We start from the raw sequence: 13506 nt of genomic DNA, 5'->3' as shown, positions 1-13506 counted from the left end.
CACCGCGGAGACGGAGTGGGCCGGGGGCGGGCAGAGAGCGGCCCCGGGCCCTGCCCCGGCGGGAGGAGCTCTGCGTGAGGCCGCGGCCCCCAGAGCGGGGTGCGGGCAGAGAGCGGCCCCGGGCCCGGCCCCGGCGGGAGGATCTCTGCGTGAGGCCGCGGCACCCAGTTCTCAGAGGAAAATCAGGATTTTAAACCGCGGTCACGGAGAACGGGTTTCTAAGCCAGTGAATAAAGGCACACAACTCGCCAGCAAAGCCTCTTGAGATCAGCTGTATTCCAACTGCAAAGCTTCATCACAAAGTGTCACCGATTTCTTTTAAAACAATAAATAGTTCGCCGAGAGCGTTAAAACACACGTTTAAAATTAGAAATGTACAAAGGACTTTGGGTATCGGGCACTTCAAACTTAAAAAAAAACCAACAAACCCAAAACATTCAATGAGTTCACATCCGTTTTTCACGGGCGGTGCTGTTCGGAGAACATAAGGGACAAGGCACATAAAAGCAAATACAAAAAGGCTTCTCCCGAGAACATTTAGATCGTTCAAAGCAATTCGGTGTAACAGCAGAGGGCTCGAGAAAGGCAAATTATGAAGTATCGTAAAAAATTAGGTAACTGTTAAATAATGTAACTAATTTGATACAGCCCTGCGAGGAACACTTCACTGTCCTGTAAGATGCTGAACATGCTTAAATGGTGGCAGCTGAGCATCTGGCAGGATTGGGCCCTTTACATTTTTAAATAACCTTACAGGAAAGACAGACAATTTCTTCATCTTATAAAATTATACTTCTCATAGTAGTGCAAAGCCTCATTTAAAAATGTAATTAATCTAATGTAATGGAATGCTTCAAAAATTCCAAAGTGCAAATATTAAACTTAAATTGGTTAATTGTTAATCACACTTTAGAATTCTTCCAGTAATGCATACAAACAGCAAAGTAAATACAGGAACCAAAGCAGAGAAAAAGGTATGATGTTCTGCATCTTGCATAACAACTCTGAAAATCCAAAAAGTACACTGGATGTCAAAAATATCTGTCAGAAATTATTAAATAGCAGGTTTCTGTTAGCGTAAGACAATATCTAAAATAAGGCTTTGGTTAAATAAAAAGTTTGCTTAACTAGGAATGATGCTAAAAAGTGCAAAAGATTCACCAAATACACAACTTCATTTCCAAGGCAGACATGACACCTGCCATTTACAATAGTTTGCATTGTTATGTTAGCCTGCCTTGTAGTTACTCAGATACCCATTTGCATTTATTACAGGCAAATTAAATCTGTGGGGTCCAATCCTATAACTTGTTTCATCCAGAGATAGACCAAATTATATCAAAGTATATCCATTTATAGCATCATTGCTCTGCATTTAGGGAAATCAAGGCCCCAGAACCATAACATTTGATTATTATGGTGGGTTTACTCATTTTCTTAGCACTTCCTAAACAGAAGTCCTCTACTGCCAACTGGCAGGTTGCAGGTGACTTTCTTACAAGTAGAATTCTTGTAACATATGCATAACAAAAGTTTTTTAAAAGTGCTTAATATTGGTCCATAAGAACATCATGTCAGCTTTGCTGTGGTAGATATCCTGCACCTGGCGTTGATTGGTGCACTCGTAGTTTGCTTGAGGAGAAAGTAATCCTCTGAGTCTACACAGGAGAATGTCGCCTTCCCAGAGAAAATAATTCAGAGTTTTACAGTCACAACACATGCTCCAGCTCTTCCTAAGCACAGTGGTGCAACCTGTAAACAAACAAATAAACAATCCGTGAGATCATTGCAGTCAGTTTTAAGTAATTTCCCTCCCTAATTATATGGCTGCAGCAGAATGACAATATCACCCACGCTCTTGTTACATGACTTAAAAGTCTGGATACAAACACAAAGCAAAGGTAAAGATATTTTATATAAAAGAGTGAAGCACTCTGAAAACAATAGCAAGCCCTAAGGACATCAAGCAATTCTTATTGATAATTTCAATTATTCATATTACAAGAAAAAGAAACCTTTGTTATAGTACAAACTGGATAACTGAGCTAGACAGTCAGACAACTGAGTAAAGGGTGGTAAAAGAGTCCATTTATAATTTATAATTTTAGGCCGAAAATGCCTAAAATTGTAGGGGCAACCTCACCTTTTTACTTATTATTTGATAAAATCCTGTTGAGAGTTCTTGAAATCAGAATAAATTTAGTAGTCTTTGTTTTTTAATTGCAAACAGAATTTACTTCTGGCAAGACCCTTTTTTGCTGAGATTCTGCTGGACTTGAATGGAAGGCAGTAGTTTCTAACACTCCCCTTTGCTTCCTCTTTTAACTTTCATAGTATTGCCATGTATGTGAATAGCACACCAAGTGGTACAGAGACTATCCTGAAGCTGTTTATGCCATTTCCCCTATTTCTTTTTTTCCCCAAGAACAATAGACTTTTACAGAGCTGTCTGTGGCTCTGACAACCTTCACCCGAGAAAATTCCACTGCCTTCTTCTGTGTTGTGTGAAGATGTAGAGGTGGCAGACTGCTGACATAATAAGAGAAGGAAGGTACACAAATATTTCCTAATCCATCTATATTTCCTAATATTCCTATTTCCTAATATTTCATAATCCCAAAAGTTTGCAACTATCCTATATACTGGGATTGTGGCATTCCGTGAGACATAGAGGGTCAAGGCTTAGGATACAGAGGTACATAGAGACGATCACCACCTAAACACGTGAGATTCATGTAGATGCAATGACGAGAAGCACAGTTTCTCTCCTCTGGTGAGAAGCACCTTCAATCCTCTGATACACTTTTTTTTTTCTTTAGCAGGACTAACAATGCCATGGGTTATCACTACCAGTACCAGTGAATGCCCCAAGCTCTAATGATCCTCCTTCATGACTTGTGTTTTAAGAGCTTGCAGCAATATGAAATGGAGGGAAATGGACAGCTGAGGTTTTTTGTGTTCCAGGGATTTTTATAAACAGCAGTTTAATTCTCTTTTTGAGTTGAGAACTTGGGGCTATTACCAGAATAACATATCCAGGTGGCTCAGAATTCAGTGGCCTAAATACTGGTGTCTGATGCTATCACAGATGAGCTTGGACATTAATCCCGGTCTGCAACTGGACTTCAGGAGGGCCTTGGTGTTCCACAGAGTCTGTGCTGTATCTGCCAACCTTTGGTGGATGTAGATGATTTAGGGCATGTCAAATGGCATTAGATACAAAGGACAGTCAGCTCAGGATGTCCTTGTGTGTGCCTTCCCACAGAGAGACACATTCCTGAAGCCATAAAAGCAATCAAGCTCTGAACTGACAGTAATAGTTTCTGAGCATGAACTGTAGAATTATTTTTATTTTAAAGCTGCAAAAAGAAAAATGGCTAAAGGCTTTCTGGAATCTGCATACACTGTACATAGCATTCACCTCAGGAAGGGATTATTTATGAAAAAAATAGGCAAAACCTTGATGAAATAAATGTTGAGAGACACACTAGAGCTAAAACTAATCTACATTTATCATTTATCTTCAGAACAGCAAGTCATGTAAACAGAATCCTTTATGACAGTTTGGAGAATGTGGCAATACATTATTAAAAGTAGCTGAAATTGTCAAAGAAAATAGCTATACTCTTGCAAAAGAAAGGAGGGCAGTTTATTGGAAATTAACAACTGTCTGTTCAAGAGAAGTCATTTCAAGATGGTACACAAAGGAAAAAAAGAGATTCGTGACAGACTAGTAAGAAACTGCTTCTTAGAGAAGGAATATTTGAATTCTCCTTGCAAAAGGAGGCACAGTTGAAATAACAATATTAATAGTAGTGTATGGTCTGATCAGAAACTCTACCTGTGTCCATTCATTTGTCTGGGGATCATAGGACTCCACAGTATTAAGATATGTTTGTCCATCATATCCTCCAACAGCGTACAACTTGTCACCAAGAAGACACACCCCTACTGCATCTCTGCTAATGCTCATGGAGGCCACAGCAGTCCACATGTCTGTTTTGGGATCATACCTAAAAGATAATTTGTGTTATGCACTAAAACTGTTACCAAAATTCAACAACAACAAAATGTACTGGAGCTGATGCTGTCAAGGTAGTAGAAAACGGAACAGCACAGATCTGAATGTCAATTTCAAAGGACTTTCTCCCCTCAATTTCCCCCCTTTGAAACTGTTTCTTTAGTCATGTGGTAACCAAAGTCACTGCTAGCCAGATATCTACTTCATGCTGCTTTCCAAATAGTCATACAGCCATATACAGCTGCTCTTACTACATTTTGTATGTCTAAACATGCCATGCCACAAACAGTTCTGCTGCTACACTACAATAGAGCAATGCTTGCTTTAAGTATGTCAAAGCACAGGCTGGTAAAATTTGGTTTGGCACTAAGATTACCATTACTAAGATTACCAATTTCAAAAATATGACCCCCAAAAGTGGTTTGGAAAAATTATAAGGGAAATACAAAACCCTTAAGACAATTTACAATACCTTTGAAATCAGAAGTATCAGCACAGTAAACAGCAGATGGTTTAATGAAAAAAATTGTGTGGTTCTAGAACATTATCAACATTCTTTACAAGTCAAATTGAGAACTACAGAGGAGACTCCATGCTACGCTTATGGCAAGGAATATTATTTTAATCTAACTAAAAGAGACAATCTTTTTAAAGACTGCAGATGCTTACAGCAGAACTAATGTAATTACAGAGCTCTGAATGGCTCTAAAAACTGTATGAAGAAAAGAATTATTTGGCTAAGATCATACTTGCTAAAAACAAGTTGAAAGACAGTAGTCTTAATTTATTTGCACGAAGAGCATAGATACAAAGAGCTCTAGCAATTCTATTTGCTGTCCTCTAGTCAAAGTATTACACAAATGCATGCAAGCATAACTGTAACATGAAAACACTACTTAAAGCACAGATGCAAACACAAGAGGGTGATTAGTAAGTTAAATGTAGAAATTACTTTTCCAATTATTTTATAATTTATAAGCAATTATATTTATCTGGGAATAGCAACTTCTTTTGCAAAATATAATTTAGAAGTTTAGTGTGGTCATAAAAGCCTGATTTTTTAAATTAATATTTCTTAATTCCTTAATTTTTTAAAGGAACTAGTTCCATGAATTTGATGGTCTTCAATTTCAACTCACTTAAAGAACAAGGACAAAATGCATTACAAGACGATTCCTATTTATTAAAGTAATGAGTTCTGTAACTTTGTTTCAGAAAATACTGATGTAGAAAAATACACAGACTTACTTCTCTTTGGTTTCTGATTATCTGTATAGCCCTAAAAATTTGGTATTTGTTGAGAAGTAGCTTCCTATCTGCAAACCTTTCTGGGGTCTTTTCAGTGCAACTTCCACATGTTAAGGGCTATGGGCCACAGTGTATTTTCAGGTCTATCTGGACTCTGAAAGTTTGAAAACTACTTCTCTCTTGTGGTGAATTTTTGTGGTGTGGGTTTTTTTTTGTTGTTGTTGTTGTTTTGGTTTGGTTTGTGGGTGTTTTTTTGTTTTGGGTTTTTTAGGGGTTAACAGTAGAATATATATCCTAGCATGAATAAATTTAGTAAAAGAAGAATATGGGCAATGAGGACTTACTCTAAGTGTTGGGAGGTAATAGAAAAGAAGAAAAGTTTTACAGCTGGTGGTGGGGGAGCAGGGAGAGAATTAACGCATAGTTCAGAAATACCTAAAATGCCAGTGAAGATGTAATACAGTGAATTATGAAGTATTTACTACCTTATAAATTATTTTATGGATCACATGTGCTTCTGCAACTTGTGATACAGCCATTCATTAATCACATTACAGAAAGATATACCAACCTAGGAATGACTGAATTACATGCCAATTTCCCAGTGTCATTAGAGGGTACAAGAAAGAATTTGATACATAAAGATCCACCAAACCTTACCGTTAACTCCTTTGAAAGTTATTATATTAATAGATTCAGACTTGTGTGAAAGATCCATTTTTAAAAGCAATCAACTCCATGTTGTTTCAGTTATCAAACATAATTCATTATATGAGATTGTTAAAATAATCTAGATGAATTGCATTAAGAAGAATTTAAATATTCTGTCCTGGTAACATTTTGAATCATAGTATGCCTACACAGCAAATTTTTATATTTAAGTTTCCTCTGTTCATGCTAAAAATAACACACCTATTCTATTGGGTTTCTACTTACAGCTCTTCCCATAAATCACCTGACAGACTAGCACAATGAGAAGCCCATGGCAGGATATGCCTCCATCAGGACATTACCTTTCCACGCAGTCTGACAGCCTGGATGTTAAGTTGGATGCTGGAGCATCATGGCCACCTATGGCATACAAGAACCCGTTCCAGGTGGTTACACCTACACCACCTCTTCTTTTTGACATCTGAGCACAGAGAGTCCATTTGTTTGTATGAGGATCAAAACATTCTACTGACTTAAGACAAGAACTTCCATCTCGACCACCAACTGCATAAAGCCTACAAAGTAAAACAAAAAAAAAGAAGAAAATAAATGTTGTCTGAATAAGACAGTTTCTAGTGAAACATGAAGGATTTCAAGTTTGTTGAAAAGGGAAGTTTAGAAGGGGACTTTCAACTTTCAGTAGACTGCTCTGCAGTGAAAACTCAGGCAAGATTTTGCTCCAACCTTTTCCTATTGTAACGATCAATACATAACAACAATAATTTACAGAAAATGGAATATCTTACACAGCATTTATATTCCAACCTATGCCTATAGCTAACAATTTCAAAATTACATATGTGACTTGCAGGGTCAGAAGGACAAATTCAGTAGTGCATCTGTGCATGCACCATCTCTACCCTGCCTCATCTTAGGCATTCAAGTGCTTTTCTGGACCAGGGTTTTAGTTCATGACTGACAGCACTACCTTAAATCCCTCATACCCACTAGGTGGCCCAGTCTGCTTAGTCCCAAGAAAAAGGTTTCTAGCATTTGGTATGCAGGATTTCAATTATTTGCAAGGGCTGACTGAAATGAATGAAAAAAAAAAATTGGTTTAGGAGGACACAATCACAGATGAACCTTTAAAACTAATCAAATAATCAAACTTCATAAAGAGTTTATGAACAGAATTTATGAGCACTCTAGGCATAGCAGCAGACATGCCCAGCACTTTATTTGGAAAAGTAGGAACATGGAAGCCATTCTAAAAAGGAAGCAATGCATCAGAAGTAAAATCCAGTGAGAAATCACCTCAAATTATTTCAGAGCCTAAGAATGGCTAGATAATCAAACAAACATTAGATACTGTAGATAACGATAGTGTGAATTTACAACGGTTACCGTGAAGCACACTTCAAGATGTCCTCAGTTTGGGTAATACTAGTGTTTGGTTTTTTTAAATATACTGACCAAGGAACTTAAATACAAACATCTTGTAAATACGGTTGATCTACTCCTTCTCAGTAACAATTTAAATAAGCTTTAAAAAAATCCATAGAAGTTTCTTTGTTTAGTAGTACAGGTACTACTAAAACAGTAGCAGTACCTGTACTACAATATATTGTAAAACAATATATTCCTTACCTTAAACAGTACAACAATATATTTCTTATTGTAAAACAATATATTCCTTACCTTAAACAACATATTCCTTACCTAAACAGTACAGTGTTTAAGGTAAGGAATATATTGAAGGTTTCTGTAAAACTCTGCTGTAGTTCCATGAAGTTCATTACTAAAATCAATCCTTTATGCAACATAACATTTATGAAGCTCCCAACTTTACCTTCCCTCAAAGCATGGAGAGAGTTTTGATCATTTATGCAGTGATTTCACATTCTGGACAGGGAGAAAGCCATATTAACCTCTCTATATGAAGGTTTTTCAGTTTCAATCACTGAAACTTACCAAGTTACAAATAGACATTATAGGAAAGTGCAGAAGTTACTGCTCCTGCATCTGAAATGCTGCATGTGTTTTAAAAAGGTCAGTTATAGTGATCTTTTGTTGTTGCCCCCATTAAGAGTCTAGGCAATGTTCTATAATAATAGGGAAAAGTGAGGCTCTAATTCTGGTGCTTTTCATCATATCTGGGACCCACTGCTGAATATATAGCAAGCTTAAGACCCAGCTTAGGTATCTGAGACTGCAGTTCCAAGGCAGCCAAGGCACTCTGCTTGCTGGTTGATCAAGTCCATCCCTCCTTCCTGTAGGCAGTGAGCATTTCCACTCATTCTTGGACTTATTCCAGATCTTAGAGAACCCTTTGTAGGTGTCTTTCAGAAGTACTAATTTACCAGTAACTAGGCTTCCAAAATTAAAAAACTTTTTTTTACCTGACAGCATTCAAGTAGCTCCAGGGAGATGAACAGATAGCACATAAACAGGAAGTGAAAATTTGTGGACAATAGAGTATAAATATTCTGCCACAACCACAATACTACTCAGTAAATCAGTAGCTTTTGTCTGCTGTGTCACCCTGGCAAAACATGGCTTGCACCTCTCTCCATTCCCAAAGCAGGAGCACTTCTTTAGTAAGAACTGCACCTCTGACTGCATATGTGCATACCAAGGTGAAACTCAGCTTAATTAAGGGTGAAGCAAGAGACTGAATTTGTTAATTTAGCTTGAATTGCTAACTTAGCTTTGTTAATCATTGATTAGCCTTAGTATATTTAGTGCTGATGCAGTAAGTGAATTCATAATCAGCAGCCCAAATCTGCATTTCTGTAGCTTCAAAAAACCACACTGTTTGTGGATCTGTGATTGTTAAAGTATTGAATGCAACCAGACTTAGAGCACTGAACTGCTTATAAACAGAAATTAGGCCCAGCTGCACCCAGCCCCTCTGATCTCTGGGGACCAGCTGGAATGCAAGGGGGATTATTTTCTGCCAAATTTCATACTGTAATGCAGCAGGTTCTTGGTATAAGAAAGATCTTGCCATACTGAAGCAAGTGCAGGTGACAGTCACTAGGATGATGAGGGCCCTAGTACACTCGACATACAGCTGTTATGCTGTGGAGAGGCTTGCTTGACCCAGCACAGTATCTCTTCTGTGAATGAAGAAACACGGCTCTTAATGCTTATAACTGGTATCTATCAAGAGAAACTATTAATATTTATTTAAGATGGTCTTTTAATTACATTAAAATAATGAGATTTTAAATTTGAAAACAGAAACTCCTTCACATACTTTCCATTTAATATTGCTACACCAACAGTGCTCCTGGGAGTTGACATGCTAGCTACGAAGTTCCACTGACGAGCCTGTGGATCCCATCTTTCTACGGTATTCAGGTAGCTCCAGCCATCATGTCCTCCTACAGCATACATGGGACCTTCCAACACAGCTACTCCTAAAATACAGATATGAAAACAACTAAGGGGAATAAAGATCAGACAATTAAGAGGAATAAATATCAGAATTTCTTAGTGGCAGTCCAGTGTGCACCACAAAACTGAAAAGAAAAAAAATCCTTTTGGTAGCTGATGCTACCAAATACAATCATCTTCAATATAATCTGAAGGAGAAAGGACATTGAATAAGCAGTTGGCATCTAAACAAAATTTCCACCCTCCCCCCGCCCCCCAACTTTATTTCTGAATGCTTTTTTGACCAATCCTAAACCAGGTAACCTTTAAAAAATATGCAGTCAGCCTTTACAGAACTGTACATACCAAGACCGTGACGATGAGTGGACATTGGTGGCATTACACTCCAAGTTTTTGATCTAGGGTTGTAGCACTCCACAGTATTCAATGTTTTCAGTCCATCTCTGCCACCAACAACAAACAATTTATCATCTAAGACTGCAACTCCAAACTGTAATCTTCGTCCATTCATGTTTGCAACTGGAGTCCATGTGTTGGTACGAAGTTCGTATTTTTCAATGCTTGTAGCTCCTGATGACAATATATGCAAGTTACACATGGAAAAAGAACAAGTTCTGAAGCACTAGGGTACTTTTTATTTTAGTAATATGCTGATTCCCACAAGACACCATGATATCCTGCAGCATATTCTTAAGTCTGTGTAGACAAATAGTCTTTTTTGACTTCCTAAGCAATTAACTGCACCATTACAAAGGACAACTTTCTTGGTGCTTTTCAAGACAAAAACCAGGTTTTGTAACTGCTTTGCAGAATCAAGCCTTTAGAAATAGAAATATTAGGAATATAAACCAACCATGTGGAATGCAATCACATATTGAAATCAACTGTTTTGTAATATTAGAGAAAAAAGCTGATGCTATGTGACATGAACTACCAAGAAACAGCTTTAAAACAACAAATTAAAGAAAACACTTTCTCTGCTCTTTTCTAACTTACCAGATCCTTTCTAATTACCATTAAAAAGCATGGAATTTTCTATGAAAAAAAAATCCAAGTAGTTCTGACAGAACTATTTAACAATTAGTCAAAATATTTTTGTTGTTTTGGCTTTTTTTAAAGCATGTTTAGGTCACCTTTTTGGCCTTTCAAACCTTTTCTTCCTTTTCCAAGTTACTGCCCCCTCAAGTAAATAAAGATTAGTTTATATTCAATTAAACACTTCACTACTTAGTAATCAGCTATTCCTATGATAATTTCAAATCAGAACTCTAGATTCCAGAATATTTACAGCAGTCTCAAAGATATACAGACCTTTTTAACCTAATAAATAGTATACACTTTAGATGTTTCCTGTTCTGTACTGCCAAGTCCTTGAATTTTAGATTTAACAGGTTGTAAAAAAATCTATTGAGCATTTCTTTTAAAAAGAACCAAAACAGCTCATCAGCTAAACATTACATAAGCCAATACCTTTTGTTGCATCCATCCCTCCAACTGCAAACAAAACGCCCACTGTAGATTTTCTAGGTTTGGTGCGAGGGCTTTGCAACATAGGTCGTCTCTCTGGCAACAGATGGTACTTCATTGCTTCCATAATGAGCTTTTGACATTCAATGTCATCCCTAAAGAGTGCGTTGTTCTCCATGTCTGCCAAAAACTGTGAAAAAGAAAATCAAACAAGCTGTATTGCTATAAACAATAAAAACATGAAAAATAAAACCACGATTACCAAGATAATGTTTTATACAAACACTTTCACTGCCTGGTTTAAAAATCTCTGTATTTTCAAAATAGTCATATAAAAAATAGGGTAGGGTGAAAATAAACTTCTAATAAACAGAACATTCACATTTTGAGCGAAACCATCAAATAAATAAATATTTAAAGTGGAAGGCCATCTGATCTTAATGGATGATTTCAGCTTAATGGTCCAAAGGAAGGAAACATAATCTTGAGTTCCAGTGCTGTGCAGGAATGTTCAAGAAAATGGAAACAGGCTTTGGGTCAGTTCAACCTCATGCTTTTATTTAAATATAAAATATTTTATTATTTTATTGAATTTTATTTTCATAAAAATTCACCCAATGCAGAGGTCTGTAAAAGCCCTTTCAGCACATGCTGAATATTTTAATATATATTCTGTTCCTCACCCTAACAGTGACCAAGATCACAGTCTACCATTTAATAAAAGCCTTCGTTAAAATTTTTATATCAAGCTTGCAAGCAAATTTGGCAACTTTTAAATCTTAAATATGAATTAAATCAAATTCAACTAAAGACTACTAAAAGAAGTTTTTAAGTTCAAAGATTCTGGAGTGGTTTGTCAAATATTTTAGTGATTTGTCCACATTTACCGAACTGCAGGAAAAAATTACATTGAGAGTCACATTCTACTTATTAGAAGTCTGTAAACTGGCATTTTTCTGAGCTGCACAACATGCCATGAATAACAGAAAAAATAAATGAAGTGCCCCACTGGGATTTGGACATTTGTCAGAAAAAGAGGGGAAAAAAGGCAGATGCCTTTGAAAAGCCAAAATCCAAACACTTTGTGAATACTAGACATTCACAAACCAGAATGAGATGTCTTTATTGAGCTGTTGACAGCCAACCACTAACAGGTACAAAACTGCTGTGACATCAGTCATCAGAAGTACTAAAGGGACTTGCTGTGAAACAGATGTGCACAATATGGTTATCCATAATACGGTTGCCTTAGGGCTGCAAAGTGGCAAACACGATAACCATGTTTCCAGAAGGGATACAAGTAAGTACAGATGGCTAAACCTGAACACCTCAGTATCAGGCAAAATAACACAAAACATGACAGAAAACATAATCATCACAGAGAGAATAAAAAACCTTCTCAAAGCCCTTCATCAGTGATTTTCAGAAAACTGAGATTTCTGCAGCATTTATCCAAGTGGCTGAAGTTCTCACTATTTAAAATAGCAAATGAAGTGTTTTCATGTAAATTAGTAGAGGGAACTTAATCTCATTCTTTACTTTCATACCTTAAATTATTTCTTCTTTTGACCCAAAGGACTGCTTGCATCACTTCACAGGGACACTTTGTGATCATAAAATAATAAACTAAAAAGGCAGTGTGCAATGCTATAGAATTACACATGGTTTAAAATATATATAAAAAAGAAATAAATTAATTCTTATTGTCCTAAATCAGACACTCTCAAAGCTGCATGCATGAAAAGTAAGGCTTGAATACAACATGACCAATTCAGACTTTCAATATATTTTTCTGATGGACAAGGAGCACATAGTATTTAAAGCAACACTATGTGTGAATGTGAGTTCTGCAACAACAAGATGCAACCTACATTTTCTACAGTTTCTAACCCACTCAACCTATAAAGAATTTCTCACAGTGCAGAGTCACAGTCTCTGAAAGCAATTTGATTTAATTTAAAAAGAAATGCAATCTAGTCTGCAGGTTCTTGAAACTAGAACTACCATGATTATTCTTTACTCAAAGAAATTAAAATGGGCTTACTAAGAGTACATTTTTTTCAAGTTTTATTATTTACATGGGTCTTTGTACTGAAAGCATTTCTAACAGAATTTACAAATCACATGTTAGCATGGAATCATAGTAACTGCAAATCTGATAAGGAGAAAGGTAGTGCAGACACTCCAGTACTAGGAATTTCTGCCTAAAAGGAATCTGAGCTGCCTTGTAATTCAGAAATTTCTAATTTTTTTCATCTTTTTCATTACTTATCAGAGATGTAATATTTGCCACCTTACAGCTTAAGAGGCAGACAAATATTCATCTTTAGGAAAAATAAATGTACAAATATTTAGGACACTGCTAGCACTAACCAGAGATGTCTACAAAGGATGCATAAAACTAACCAATAAAACTAACATTTGCTTACAATTTTTTTTGCTTCCAGTGTTACAGTTTCACAGTATTTCCTGAAGATTTTTTTAAAGTGTATCTGCATCTCTGCTTATAATGGTTTCGGTTTCAGCAAGATGTTCAATTTTCTAATTTAATTTCTTTCCAATACCTTTAACTCATCAACCATAAAACTAAAAAGCTTTTAATTAAGTTATATTTGCTGTCAGATAGCCTAATGTCACATAATCATGAAGAAAAACTTGATTCTGAAAACATTAAGACTGTTTTGGGCACTTCAAATAAGTTTACTCATCTACTAAATGTT

At 36.4% G+C, this 13506-nt stretch overlaps 1 protein-coding gene across 6 annotated transcripts in view; it reads right to left on the bottom strand.

The window, feature by feature from the left end:
* Positions 1-256: 256 nt before the first annotated feature.
* Positions 257-13506, bottom strand: part of KLHL5 (kelch like family member 5) — a 50267-nt gene continuing 37017 nt past the window's right edge. For all 6 annotated transcript variants that reach the window (XM_030947006.1, XM_030947008.1, XM_030947009.1 and 3 more), the window contains 6 exons: positions 10790-10976; positions 9665-9889; positions 9180-9342; positions 6283-6495; positions 3842-4013; positions 257-1752 (listed from right to left, as the gene is read on the bottom strand). In XM_030947006.1, the coding sequence (XP_030802866.1) occupies positions 1696-1752; positions 3842-4013; positions 6283-6495; positions 9180-9342; positions 9665-9889; positions 10790-10976 (1017 nt within the window). In that variant the 3' untranslated portion in view covers positions 257-1695. The remainder of the gene's footprint in view (positions 1753-3841; positions 4014-6282; positions 6496-9179; positions 9343-9664; positions 9890-10789; positions 10977-13506) is intronic.

This window comes from Camarhynchus parvulus, chromosome 4, assembly GCF_901933205.1.
Source record: "Camarhynchus parvulus chromosome 4, STF_HiC, whole genome shotgun sequence".
NCBI classification, from domain to species: domain Eukaryota; kingdom Metazoa; phylum Chordata; class Aves; order Passeriformes; family Thraupidae; genus Camarhynchus; species Camarhynchus parvulus.
Note: the sequence above shows the minus strand (reverse complement) of the source record. Positions and strands in the feature narration are given on the sequence as shown.